Below are 14974 nucleotides of genomic sequence, written 5' to 3'. Positions count from 1 at the left end.
CTTGCCTAAGGGGGAAAAAAAGCTTTAATTTTCCCCAATGATAAGATCACTGGGAAAAAAATCACAAACCTATAGTTCACATACTGATAACTCTTACATCTCCAAGTATACCCAACAGACTAAAAGTATTTAGTTCCTATATGAGATGTCAAGAAACAAAAGCTAACATTCTGTGGTTGCTCCCTCTTAGTCTTCAACATGACTGTTCTTTGAGTCCTTCCAATATCATCTTCAGTTTCATTTTAAACTTTAAAGATACAGTTAAAAGTAAAGGATCTTCAATCTGTATGACAGGAATTTAAGGCACATGAGTAAAGTTGATGGCAATGCTCAACTTAAAGTCATTGCTGCAATACAATTATATTAGTCACTCATAATAAAAATAGTTTCTATTAACATATATCCAGAAGGAATCTATAAACATATCTACTGTGATGTTCACAGACATGTTGAAAAAAGCATTCTTGCTGTTTACCTGCAGCTGCTTCGCAGATAGATCTTTTGTTCCTCTGAAGACATAGCTTTTTGAAATACCTTCACATCCAAGTTCATGAACCTGCACCATTCTCCCAAAAGTAATTAGTCCAACCAAAGCTGTAGGTGGTAAAAGACTTAATGACATCTGCATGGACTCTTTCAGGGCTTGTAAATCTTCATCTTCCATACAAGTATCAACCACATAGAGGAATATCAAAGGCATCTGAGGACCACGCTTTTAAAAACGTTTTAAATAAGAAAAATAGTTATTTAAAAGGTACTAACACTTCAGCACAATATATGAGAGTCAACAGAAGTAATTAAGTAATGAATACAATGGAATCCTAATAAAGTCATTTCAGAAATGAAACTGACTGTATGTGCTGTCAAGGACAGAAATCCAAGACATAGTATAACTAAGTGAAAAATCAAGTTTAAAAACATTATGTACAGTTATAGTTACATAGAGAGAGTTTTCACTCTCCATTTCATTTAAGTACATGAGGTTTCATTCCTTTTTTTTTTTTTTTTTTTTTTTTTGACAGGCAGGGTGCACAGTGAGAGAGACAGACAGAGAGAAAGATCTTCCTTTTTCCGTCGGTTCACCCCTCAATGGCCGCTGCAGCCGGCGCACTGCGGCCGGCGCACTGTGGCCAGCGCACTGTGGCCAGCACACCGCGCTGATCCGAAGCCAGGAGCCAGGTGCAGGGCCCAAGGACCTGGGCCATCCTCCACTGCACTCCTGGGCCACAGCAGAGAGCTGGACTGGAAGAGGAGCACCCAGGACAGAATCCAGCGCCCCGACCGGGACTAGAACCCGGTGTGCCAGCGCCGCAGGCAGTGGATTAGCCTAGTGAGCCATGGCACCAGCGAGGTTTCATTTCTTATAGCAAATTTTTTTTATTTTTAAATAAAATAACACCTATAAAGTTCATCACAAAGTGAAGCAACTTTTATAAAACAATTTTCTAAACCCGAATTGAATTTCCAGAGAACCATAAACTAGCAAAGCTGGACAAATTACTGATTGGCGCAAGGGAATAATTCTGTTTTCCCTACAACATTCATAAACAATATTATTACTCCCGCACTTAAATATATACACAACTATGTGACACTTGTCAGAAAAGAAAAAATATTTTTCTAAAAAAAAATAACACAATAGGGGCTGACACTGTGGCATAGTAGGTTAAGCTTCCACCTGTGACACCAGCATCCCACGTGGGAGCTCCAGCTGCCCCACTTCTGATCCAGCTTCCTGCTAATGTCCCTGGAAAAGCAGCAAAGATGGCTCAAGTGCTTGGGACCCTGCACCCATGTGGGAGACTTGGAAGAAGCTCCTGGCTCCTGGCTTTGGATTGGACCACCTCTGGCCATTGGAGCCATTTGGTAAGTGAACCAGTGGATGGAAGACCTTTCTCTTTGTCTCTCCCTCTGCCTGTAACTCTGCCTCTCAAATAAATAATAATAAATCTTCAGAAACAAAAAGAGGGGCAGATGCTGTGACATAGCGGGAAAAGCCACAGCCTGCAGTACAGGCATCCCATGCTGGTGCCAGTTCAAGTCCTGGCTAATTCATTTCTGATCCAGCTCTCTGCTATGGCCTGGGAAAGCAGTAGAAGATAGACCAAGTCCTTGGACCCCCAGCATCAGTGTGGGAGCACACTGGAAAAAGCTCATGGCTCTTGGCTTCAGATTGGCCCCTCTCTAGCCATTTGGAGAGTGAACCAGCAGATGGAAGACCTATCTCTGCCTCAGCCTCTCTGTAACTCTGCCTTTCAAATAAATAAATAAATCTTTAAAAGATAAAAACAATAATATTTTCATTACTGAGAGACACAGCAATAGATTCCAGCATCATATTAAGTATTTGTAAACTGACCTTCCAACTACAAACCAAGACTAATACTTAATTGCTTACTGATCCACCCAGAATAGCAAATAACACCACCCTAACCAGTATCTTGGTCACCCATCAAATAACTAAGAGAAATCATCTTGCTCCAATTGATCTTAACAATTTTTGCTTTTGAAATACTCCATCAGTTCAATGTGTGAGGATGCTTTAAGTCATCTCAACTTAACAACTACTTTGGTATAAAGTAAATTACTGGATATTTAAAACCTTCTTAAATATTTGCTCTTATGTTCTTACCAGAACTACATATTCAATGCTAGAAAACTGAGGTAAAAGTTCAGCAGGCTGATTCAGTTCAGATATACCAGCATAAGTAGGTGGAAACTACAGACAGAAAAAAAAAAAGAACCAAAAATTTTAACAAATTATTTGCCAGAATGATAAAATTTAAAACTAAAAATATTTGTTTACAATTTAGTTACTAAAAGTAGGTATTTTAATTACATGAAAAGTAATGATTTAGTCCTTTTTAAATATGCATTTTTCATATGACTATTTTTGTAGCACTGACATCTGCAATGGAGGTTTTCATACCTGATTTCTTTGATAACAAAAGTTGCAAGCCCAGAGTTTTGCTCGATAATCCACTTGACTATTTTAAGAAAAGAAAAGATGTACACATTTCAGTTCAATTTGATAAGAATCATAATTTCAATGAAATAATTTATTTCTAAAAGAGTAACATTCAAATTGATAGTCAAAATGATCTTTAAAAGCTATGTAGTTTTAGTTGGTGACAATATCTCATTCATACTTTCTACATATAATTAAAAACTGAATATATAATAATTTAATTATATGCCACACGAACAATAAAAACAATCCTATTTTTTTTCAAATGGCTTTAGTAACACTACATTCAGACCACCTAGAAAACATCTGTTCAAGTCAAAAATGTATTCATTGATGGCCTAACATGTACAAAAAGTACTTTAGGTGGATGTGATAGAATAGTAACCAAGAAAGAAAAGATCTCTGCTCTCATGGAGTTTACATTGTAGAAGAGAAAGAGACAAAAGACAAGTGGATGCATAAACACAAAAAATACATTTTAGGAATATAGATGAAAGAAAATAAAGCAGGATCTGTTTGGGAGAGCTACATTAAAGAAAAATCCTTCTGAAATAGACAACTGAAGTATGATCTGATTGAAAAGGAACTTACAGTCATAGGAAAATTTGGGAGCAGAGCAATCCAGACAGAATCCACAACTACTGCACAAATTCCAAGGTATAAGTTTGGCATGCTCAAAGGATCAGAGGAGAGCACTAGGGTTAAGGTATTAAATAAGAAAAATGGATGATACAAGATAAAAGAAATATTTAGAAACTAGATCAAGTAGAGTTTTACAGGACTTGATAAAAGAAATGGATTTTTAATTCAAGTGTAAGGAGCTATTGGAGGATTTTATTAATCTAATTCTCATTCATAAAACCTTAGCATCTTGGCAGAGACAGCCAGCTTGAAAGACAAGAATGGAAACAAGGAGACCAGTTAGAAGGATGTTGAAATGGCTCAAGAAAAAAATGCTGGTATCTTGAAATAGGGTATGCTACCAGAGATCAAGGATAACACAGAATCCATGCCATTCTGAAGGCAGAACTGAAGAGATTTGCTAGTGGACTGGACGGAGAGGAAAGAAGGATAAAGATGGCCCTTGAGATTTTTGGCTTAAGCAACAAGAAATAGCATTTCGCAAATCCAAGCCACCTAATAATTATGACTTTTCTGACATAATACAGTGTGATACACAGCCAGCACAAGTATCCAGAAAATACTGATATAACAGTTTTTATAGTGACACTTTTCCACTTGGTCTCCTTATATTATCAAATCAGTACAAACAGAATTATTCTAAAATTTTACAGCTCTTTGGATACTTTGCCAATCATAATTTCAAAAATAACTACCAAACAAAGAGATTTTCATATAAACAAGCAAGAAAGAAAGTAAATTTTTGAATCATAGTGCCACATTAGTTTTTCTCATATATTTTAATTACCATAAAGGATTCAAAACTGCACGGCAAGTGGTCCTACTACAAAGTACAGGTTCATATTGAATAGGCGGTAAATCAGGTCTCTCTTTCAGTGGTGTAAACAGGGCTGCCACCGGAACAACCATTCTTGTAGCTTCCAGTCGACTTGATGGCCAAACATTCCAACTAAATCGGACTCCATCTCGCTCTTCATTTTGTTGGATAAATTCCAAATAGGTTGTCATTGTGGAGCTTGATTCTTATTTCTGTAACAAAATTAAAAGACATTTTAAAATCTAGGAACCTCTTAAGAAGATGGAGCCAGCGCTGTGGCGTAGCAGGTAAAGCTGCCACCTGCACTGCTGGCATCCCATTTGGGCACCAGTTCAAGACCTGGCTGCTCCACTTGTGATCCAGCTCTCTGCTATGGCCTGGGAAAGCAGCAGAAGATGATCCAAGTGCTCGAATCCCTGCACCCATGTGGGAGACCGGTTAGAAGTTCCTGGTTCCTTGGCTTGGGATCAGCCCAGCTCTGGCCATTGTCATTTGGGGAGTGAACCAGCAGATGGAAGACCTCTCTCGCTCTGCCTCTGTCTCTCTGTAACTCTGTCTTTCAAATAAATAAATAAATCTTTTTTAAAAATTAAGTATATTTTCCCCATATTCAGCAATACTAACACATTAGAACTCAATTCTACTCTCTTATTACCAAACTTAAGACTGGAGTTTAAAGCCCTTCATGAGTTTGAGAGCCAAATTATATTAAACCATAGAGGCAAATAATTCTTGTATTGTACCAATACAAAATATTTATGGCACAATAAATAAAATTCTTGATAAATCAGTTTTCCCATGATTTATAAATCATTTATATATCATTTAATATAATTCCCATGATTTATAATCATAATTTAAATGACATATCATTTAAATCTCAGAAATTTAATTCAGAATTTTTTAAAGATTTTCCTTTATTCATTTATATGAAAGACTGATAGTAAGAGAGAGACAGAAGGACAGAGAATGAGCCTCCATCACTGGTTCACTCCCCAAATAGCCCCAATGCCTAGGGCTGGGCTGGCTGAAACCAGGAGCCAGTAACTCTACCCTGGTCTCCCTGGAGCCTAAGTCCTTGGGCCACCTTCCACTGCTTTTCCCAGGCACATTAGCAGGAAGTCGGATCACAAGTGGAACAGCCGGGACTCCAATTGAACTCCAATACAGGATGCTGGTGTCACAAGTGGCAGCTTAACCTGATGAACCACAACACTAGACTCTTGGAATATTTTTAACATTACAACTTATGAGAACATAGCAAACTTTCATTTGAATATATATATAGATATATATATATATATATTTTTTTTTTTTTTGACAGGCAGAGTTAGACAGCGAGAGAGACAGAGACAAAAAGAAAGGTCTTCCTTCCGTTGGTTCACCCCCCCAATGGCCGCTGCGGCCAGCGCTGCACCAATCCAAAGCCAGGAGCCAGGTGCTTCTTCCTGGTCTCCCATGCGGGTGCAGGGCCCAAGCACTTGGGCCATCCTCCACTGCCTTCCCGGGCCACAGCAGAGAGCTGGACTGGAAGAGGAGCAACCAGGACAGAATCCAGTGCCCCAACTGGGACTAGAATGAATATATAATTTCAAAAAATAATTTAAATTTACTACCAGGAAGAGGATGCCACTCTGGGGAGGGACTAATATCAAGAGACATCTCTATCTTGTTACTCTCTAACTGCCAACCTGGGATGCCAGCTTTCCTCTCTAGGCAACAGTTCTACCTCATGCTCTCAAATGCCAACAGTGATTAGTCACTAAAGGAAGTTGAAGAATTTAGAGCTGTGGAAAATACTTTCAAGTGCTATGTAGCAAAGATGAAGGCCATCAAGTTAAAAGAACTGAATTATGAACCTACAATGCCAGCACAGATGTTCAAATTGCTAAGAACAATGGTAGAGCGAGGAACTAATTCTAATAAGTAAGAGAAAGAGAGGTAGTTGAAAAACACAGGGGGCTGGCACTGTGGTGTAGTAGGTAAAGCTGCTGTCTACAGCGCTGGCATCCCATATGGGCACCACTTTAAGTACCAGCTGCTCCACTTCTGATCCTGCTCTCTGATAATGCACCTGGGAAAGCAACAGAAAATGACCCAAGTACATGGGCCCCTGTACCCACATGGGAGACTTGGATGAAGCTCCTAGCTTCAGACTGGCCTAGTCCTGGCCATTGCAACCATTTGAGAAGTGAACCAGAGGATAAAAGATCTCTTTCCCTCTGCCTTTCTTTCTTTTTTTTTTTTTTTAAGATTTATTTATTTATTTATTTTGAAAATCAGAGTTATAGAGGGAGAGGAAGAGAGAGAGGGGGATTTTCCATCTGCTGGTTCACTTCCCAGATGGTAACAGACGCCAGGAGCATCTTCCAATCTTCAGGGTCTCCCAAATGGTTGCAGGGGCGCAGGCACTTGGGCCACCTTCCACTGCTTTTCCTAGGCCATTAGCAGGACGCTGGATTGGAAGTGGAGCAGCTGGCACTCAACCAGCGCCCATACAGAATGCTAGCATCAAAGGTGGCAGCTTTACCGACTATGTCACAGAGCTGGTGGCCCCACCCGCCTTTCAAATAAATAAATCTTAAAAAAAAAAAAAAAAAGAAAGAAGAAAATAAAAATTAAACACATTTCCTCCTATCATACCAGAATCTTGCAGACAATTAGCTAATTTTATGCTAATAAAGAGATAGTAAATTTTTCAAAGGCATTTAAAGGGTGAAGAGGAATCCTAAGACTAAACTTGTTTAGAAAAAGGCTATCTTGAAAAACTATAAAGGAGATAGCTTTGAAAAGGATGGCATGAGCTTTCAATGAAAAATGGTTGTTGAATGATAATCATTTTTCAGAAATATAGAACAGAAGGGAATTGAAACAGAACAAACAACCTCCCCAGGTCAAGAAATCCAGTTTTTAGCACGTTTCCATATAAGACCATGAGATTCCTCTCTTCTACAGAACATATGAAATAAAATGTTCTACTTATTACTTAATTGTACCTATAGCCTATGATGCATCTAAAATGCATCTTCATAAAACATTACAATATTCACTAAAACATACCAGACCAACCATGATGACTTATCTGAAACACAGAACACAAAAAATACTTGGAGTGACTAGTTTCTCATATCTCCCAATGGCAGTACATAAAGAGTATTTATGTATTTGTCAGATATTTTTCTCAAAATTGGACAAAATGAATATATCATTTTACTTCATGGAAAAACAACTGCCATCTTTCACCAATGACAAAATTTGAACTTCCATGCAAATATTAAAATTTTCTGGAAACTTTACCAACAAAAGTTTGACAGCCTCCTAAATATGTAAAAATTTTTCTGATGAAATCAGTGTTGTGGTTTTTCTTTGTTTTGTTTTGTTTTGACAGGCAGAGTTAGACAGTGAGAGAGAGAAAGACAGAGAGAGTTATAGACAATGAGAGAGAGACAGAGAAAGGTCTTCCTTCCCTTGGTTCACTTCCCTAATGGCCGCTAAGGCTACACCAATCCGAAGCCAGGAGCCAGGTGCTTCTTCCTGGTCTCCCATGCAGGTGCAGGGGCCCAAGCACTTGGGCCATCCTCCACTGCCTTCCCGGGCCACAGCAGAGAGCTGGACTGGAAGAGGAGCAACTGGGACTAGTACCCAACGCCCCAACTGGGACTAGAACCCGGGGTGCCGGTGCTGCAGGCGGAGGATTAGCCAAGTGAGCCACAGCAGCGGCCTCAGTGTTGTTTTTAATAGGATTTTAAAAACTTATATTGTTATGATGAACTATGTCACCATTTGGAAGATGCATATTACTTAGTGAAGCAACATCTCCCCAATGGTCGATTCACAATGTTAGAGCAACTTGCAGGAGCAGATGATCCTATATCCTATCAAAGTTCAGGATGGACCAATGGGTTTTAATTTAACAGTACAAGGGGCCAAGGGGTTAACGCCCTGGCCTGAAGCGCAGGCATTCAATGTGGGTGCCGGTTCTAGTCCCGGCTGCTCCACTTCCAATCCGGCTCTCTGCTATGGCCTGGGAAAGCAGTAGAAGATGGCCCAAGACTTTGGGCCCCTGCACCCATGTGGGAGACCCAGAAGAAACCCCTGGCTCCCGGCTTCGGATTGGCGCAGCTCCGACCATTGCGGCCATCTGGGGAGTGAGCCATCGGACGGAGGACCTCTCTCTCTGTCTCTCCTCTCTCTGTGTAACTGCTTTCAAATAAATAAATAAATCTTAAAAAAAAAAAAAACAGTAAAAAAGCTTACTTCTGAGTTTTCAGATTCAACGCTGCAACGCTGCAATTAACCTTTAATTTCTTCATTAAAATCACTGAGTTTCAGTGTAGTATCAAAAAAGAATATGCACAATTATCTGAAAAAACTATTAAAATATTTTTCCAACCATATATCTACCAGATTTCCTTCGTACAATTCAACTAAACAACAAAATGCAATAAATTGCAGAAGTCTGTATGAAACTTACACTATCTTCGAAAAAGCCAGCTTTTTTCCTTTGGATTCTCAATAATGCTTAAGCGCATACTGGATCCTTAGAACCAGCCTTAGGACTCCAAGGGAACCCCATTGAGAAAGGTTCTAACAGTCTTAGCAGAGAGACATTAACATACAGGAAAAAGCCAGGGGTAAGTTTCTACAACAGGTTAACAGGCTGGATGGTTACTTTTTATTAAGATATTTTAAATAATCTGAATGATATTTGAGCACGTTTCTCCTCCTCTTCCACTTTTCTCTCTCTCCACTCTAAGATTACATTTACTCCCTAAATCACATCCATATTTCTAAGATTCCCTCTTTTCAGCAGTATTTTGAAGACAGTACTACCTGTTTCTTCGTAAGTGTTTGATCCCATTAAAGGGCCATGAAAAACACTTCCCTGACTTCCCCCACCTTTCCAAAGCAGGAATTGCTCAATCTTAGAACATAAGAATTGTAAAGCCTTAAAATTACTGATTTGACTGCAAAAGTTCTTTTGCATAGCAGCTTTTCTTAAAATGGCATTACTTGACAAGCACTCCTTTAATATTAACATGTTCACATACAAATATAAAACCAAACATTACTCACATATTATATTAGAATGCACTAAACATACCAGCCTTTTTTTTTTAAGGAAAAAATAGAAAACACAAAAGGCCATCAAGAGCATTATGTCACCTCAACATGGTATATCAAATATATGCCCTAGTATTTTTATTTTACAAAAACAGTTTTTATAGTGATAGTTTTTCAGAATTACAATTTTAGCCCTGTCAAACATATTTAAACGGAAAACACAAAATTGCAAGAAAAATTTGAGTCCCTTCCAATCAGAGATATTTACTAGTCAAATGTATTTCTCCTACTTCTCAGTTGTAAAACTCTCAGTGAAGTGTTTTCAGTTACTTCTGACTGCTAGCTTTGTGATCGTGGAGTTTAACCACTCCTGATTTTCACTTTTCTCATCAGTAGTGAGAGATTTGGTATAGACAACCACAGGGTCCCATCTAAATCTAAAATTCTGACTCAATTAAACGTGGGTCGACCTCTGAAACAATTACACTACTGGAGAAGCGAGAGAAGGGAGATGTAACATGCATCTACATTTAAATCCAATACTTGCTTAAAGAAAGTTAACTTTCAGCAAATGATTCGTGGCTGAGGAGATGAAGTGAAAAGGTGGACTCAACACCCCTCAAAATCCGCGATTCCATGTATATTTACTCTGACTTTTCCTAAGGGAAAACATTATGGCAAAATAGCAACCCAGCGGGGTAAGACGGGTCCCGTCTGAAAACCTAACTCCGCTGGGAACCAAGGCCCAAGGCATTAGCTGCACCTGGCACTTTCCTCCTTAACCCCTTGAACTCCCAAGGCCGCGTTACTGGTGACGAAGTTACCTGGGTTCAAAGTCTAGGACACCGCGGATCACGCCCGAATGAAAGAAGCCCCGGCGCCCGGCAGCGACGACGGGCTGGGGTGGGAAGGCGGGGCGCCCGGGGCGCTGGGTGGGTGTGGGGCGAGATGCGCGGACTGCCATTTTCACCCGACTCCCACCTCCCCACCTAAGGCAGGGACGCCGGGAGAGGGGCAGGGCCCCCAGGCCCCGGGAGGCCGGAGCAGTACGTGGTGGGCGACAAGGGTGACAGGCTCGGGGCGCAACGCTCACCCGCCGCCCCGGACCGCAGACGCCCGCGCGCTTTCCCCGCAGCCGAGCACCGAGAGCCAGAGCGGGGGGGACCACCGAGACCCCAGCCCCGATTCCCGCTGCGCACCGTGCGCCCCCGGGGAGCGCAGAGGAGGCGGCCCCTAAGTCGGCGTTTACCACACTACTTACTCTTTCCCCCAGATCCGCGCCGGACGCCAGCCTCAGCCACACCAAATCAGCCCTCTCCGCGCAGCCCGAGCACCGGTGGCACCGCAATCAAGGCCGGCACCGCCCCGCCCCCGGCCTCCGCGAGGACCTCGGCCCGGCCAACATGGCTGGTGCCGCCTCTGCCACGTCAAGGGGAGGGGGCCGGGGCGGGGCCGAGGGGAGGAGGGGCGGTGCTAACGGAGGAGAGGGCGGGGCGTGAGGGGAGGCGAAGGCGGGGCGACGGACGCTACAGGAGGGATAGGCGGGGAGAGAAGGGGCGGGGCGCTGGAGGGGCGGAGTGACCCGGGCAGTGAAGCAGGAACCTGGGAGTGGGGCGGCGCCGAGCGACCGCCCTTGGGCTCTCGCCGGAGGCACGGTGGATCCCGCTCCCTGCAGATCGCTGGAGGGCTGGAGCATTTCTTCCATTGTCACGCAGACTCCTCAGCTGCTGAGAGAATGGAGCCGTCCTCTGGCAGTCGTCTTCTGGAGAGTCTGGGTGTTGCTGAGAACCGTAAACCACATCTCTGCAAGGACAACGTGGGAAGTTGGGTCTTTCACTTAGTGCAACAAATGTTTACTACTTTACTATGTGCCGGACACAGTTGAGATGCAGGTGATACGATGTAAGCAAAACAGGCCAAAATCCCCCTCCTGGAAGAATTTTTTTAAGATTTATTTATTTTGAAAGAGTTACAGAGAGAAAAGAGAGACACAGAGATCTTCCATCCTTTGGTTCACTCCCCAAATGGCCGCAATGGCCAGGGCTGGGCCAGGTGGAAGCCAGGAGCCTCTCCTGGGTCTCCCACGTGGGTGCAGGGGTCCAGAGACTTGGACCATCTTCTACTGCTTTCCCATGTGCATTAGCAGGGAACTGGATCAGAAGTGGAGCAGCCAGGGACTCAAAGTGGCACTCCCATATGGGATGCTGGCATTGCAGGTAGCGGCTTAACACCCTATAGCACAACACGGGCCCCACTTCCCAGAGGCACTACTTCCTAACATGATCACCTTAGGAGTCAGAATTCCAACATACGAACTTGGGTGACCCAAACATTCAGACCATAACCAGATAGATGAGAAGATCCAAGAGGATACAGGAATTCAGGCAGGAATAAATCAAAGTATAACACTCTGGTAATTTCATTCATTTCATGATTCTCAGAAGGGCATCTTTACCAACTAGCTCAAAGAACCTAAAAAGTCATAATTCCTTTCCTCTCAGCTGAGCCAAGCCTTTTATTCCTATGAAATGCCATCACGCAGCACACAATGATGGTTTAGTCAATGACAGACCACATATACAATGATGGTTCCATAAGATTACAAAGGAGGTAAAAAATTTCCTAGTACCTAGTATTTTTACTCTACCTTTCCATATTTAGATACACAAATCTGTGGTGTGACAGTTGCCTACAATATTCAGTATGGTAAAAAGATGTATAGGTCCGTTGGTAGCCTAGGAGCAATACACTACACTGTATTTCCCAGATATGCAAAACCATCTGGTTGTAAAAGTCCACCCTATGATGTCCACACAATGATGAAATTGCCCTAACAATGCATTTCTTAGAATGTTCCCCTGTTATTAAGCAAGGCATGACTGTAGAGGTCAGGATGGGTAACAAATTTATCTGGATTTATCCTTACATACTTTACAATTAATGAGTTTAACCCTTAGATATACCAAGAGGATGTACTGAATCCAACTTTAGTTTTTCCGGTTTTCTTTCTAATTCCTTCCTTCCTTCCTTTTCTTTCTTTCCTTTTTTTTTTTTTTTTTTTTTGAATTCTATTTGCAATTATCACATGCATCCACTGGACTCTTATAAATGGGGCCGGCATTGTGGCATAGAGGTTAAAGCCACAGCCTGCAACCCTGGTATCCTATATGGGCACTGGTTCAAGTCCTGGCTGCTCCACCTCCAATCTAGCTCCCTACTAATGCACCTAGGAAAGCAGCAGAAGATGATCCAAGTGCTTGGGCCCTGAGCACCCACGTGGGAGACCCCGAAGAAGCTCCTGGCTCCTGGCTTCAGTCTGGCCCAGCCCATTGTGGCCATTTGAAGAGTGAACCAGCAAATGGAAGATTCCCCACCCCATTTCTCTCTCTCTCTCTCTCTGTAACTCTGCCTTTCAAATAAATAAAAACTTTGAAATGTAATAAGAAAACAAATAAATCTAGGATATAGCATGGGATTTTAGTGACATTATTTTTCTATAATATGATACATTCCATTTCATCATCTATAGAATCATTTCATCATTATTAATCAACTGTTCCAAACCATGCTTTAAATAGAAGGATGGTGGAATTGCCTAAGAAGATATAATAGTGAAAAGTCATCATTATTCATCTTCCTTTAGTTTTCTTTTTTGCAATGCCCAAAGTACAGCAGCATCCTTCAGGACCTTTGTATCATGCTTTTAGCTTTTATTATAATATGCCTTTGGCTTTCACTGAACATTCCTGAGAATTCAGAAGATGAATGCAATGGAGTATTACTCAGCCAAAAATCAGACAGAAATCTTGACATTTGCAGCAAAATGGATGGAACTGGAGATCATATGGTAAGCAGAATAATCCAGACACAGAAAGACAAATAACTGCATGCTCCCTCTCATAAGTGGAAGTTAAAAAAAAATAAATAAAGTCTATCTGAACTTTGAAGGGTTTGGGGAGGATAGAAGGAGATTAGCTAAGGAGTGAAAAAAGATCAGCTAAGAGGAGCTGAGTAGGCTCTAAACACAAAGAAAAGATAGAGAAATGGAAAGGCTAGTTGCCTGGTTTGATTGGTTTACACTGTGTATAAGTGTTGATATATACTGTATCTCATAGAAATGTAAAAGTATTACATTTCAAAGTTTTCAAAGAATTCTTCAAGAGGTGGGCATTGTGGCACAGCAGTTTGGAACACCCCATCCCAAATAGGAATGCCTGAAATGAGCCCCCCCTCTGCTTCAGATCCAGCTTCCTGCAAGTGCACATCTTGGGGGGGAGGGGCCAGCAGGTGGATAGCTCAAGAATTTGGGTACCTGCCACCCACACAGGAGACCTGGATTCAGTTCCTGGCTCCCAGCTCCCAGCTCCCAGCTTTGGTCTGGCCCAGCCCAGGGCCATTGCAGATATTTGGGGAGTGAACCAAAAGTGGCAGATTTCTCTCTCTCTCTCTCTCTCTCTCTCTCTCTCCCTCTTTCTCACTTTGTCTTCAAATAAATAAAAATAATAAAATAAACTTTTAAAAACTTCTTTAAGTTATTTTTTATAATGTGAGAAGAACCAGAAATAACAAGTTAGGATTTAGTGGTGATGTACCTGAAATCTGGAATTACTATCTCCAGGATTGCTATGTTTCAGATTCACAGATTACAGGTGATGAGCAGTTTAATGGCATTCAGGGAACATTGTCAATTTTGAGTATTTTATCTTCAAAATCAGGAAAATAGGGAATAAAAACTAGGATTTGCTCTGTTTAAATGCTTTTTAAAAATTCTAATTTGTTTTCTACTATTTACTTATTTAAATAACAGCTTTACTGGATATCTCTTTATTCTAAATTGCATAAATTACTCATGAAATGACTTAAAGATATAAAACCTGAGGGCCAACTTTGTGTTATAGCAGGTAAAGCCACTGCCTGCAATTCCAGCATCCCATATATGGGCGCTGGTTCAAGTCCTGGCTGCTTCACTTCTGATCCAGCTCCCTGCTAATGAGGCTGAGAAAGCAGTGGAAGATGGTCCAAGTCCTTGGGCCCCTGCCACCCATGTAGGAGACCTGAAAGAAACTCCTGATTCCTGGCTTCAGACCAGCCCAGCTCTAGCCAATGTGGCCATCTGGAGAATAAGCCAGCAAACAGAAGACTTGTCTCTCTGTCTTTCCCTTTCCCTCTGTAACTGTGTCTTTCAAATAAACAAATCTTTCTTTAAAAATATACAAAATCTAACACAAGCCTCTTTCCCTTAAAAGGTCTTTTTTAAAAGCAAGTATCCTTAATATCATTGCATCCTCAAACTGACAATTCTAAAAATGCCAGATTAAAGAAAGAAGAAGAGGTTCTATAGTGAAACCAAAGTGGGACATACCAAGTTAAATTATGTAAATTAGGTCTCATGTGTGTGCATGTGCATGTGTGTGTATATGTGTGTGTATTGTGGGAGGTTTAAATGCTAATATTCCCTGTGAATCTTCAAGAATAGGATTTAA

At 41.4% G+C, this 14974-nt stretch overlaps 1 protein-coding gene across 1 annotated transcript in view; it reads right to left on the bottom strand.

Annotated features, from left to right (window-relative positions):
• Nucleotides 1-10900, bottom strand: part of SEC23A (SEC23 homolog A, COPII coat complex component) — a 66513-nt gene extending 55613 nt beyond the window's left edge. Inside the window, exons 1-5 of the mRNA XM_062205241.1 lie at nt 10753-10900; nt 4398-4639; nt 2930-2987; nt 2633-2719; nt 476-712 (exon numbers count right to left, since the gene is read on the bottom strand). Coding sequence (XP_062061225.1) covers nt 476-712; nt 2633-2719; nt 2930-2987; nt 4398-4618 — 603 coding nt within the window. The 5' untranslated portion in view covers nt 4619-4639; nt 10753-10900. The remainder of the gene's footprint in view (nt 1-475; nt 713-2632; nt 2720-2929; nt 2988-4397; nt 4640-10752) is intronic.
• Nucleotides 10901-14974: the final 4074 nt, after the last annotated feature.

This window comes from Lepus europaeus, chromosome 11, assembly GCF_033115175.1.
Source record: "Lepus europaeus isolate LE1 chromosome 11, mLepTim1.pri, whole genome shotgun sequence".
NCBI classification, from domain to species: Eukaryota; Metazoa; Chordata; class Mammalia; order Lagomorpha; family Leporidae; genus Lepus; species Lepus europaeus.
Note: the sequence above shows the minus strand (reverse complement) of the source record. Positions and strands in the feature narration are given on the sequence as shown.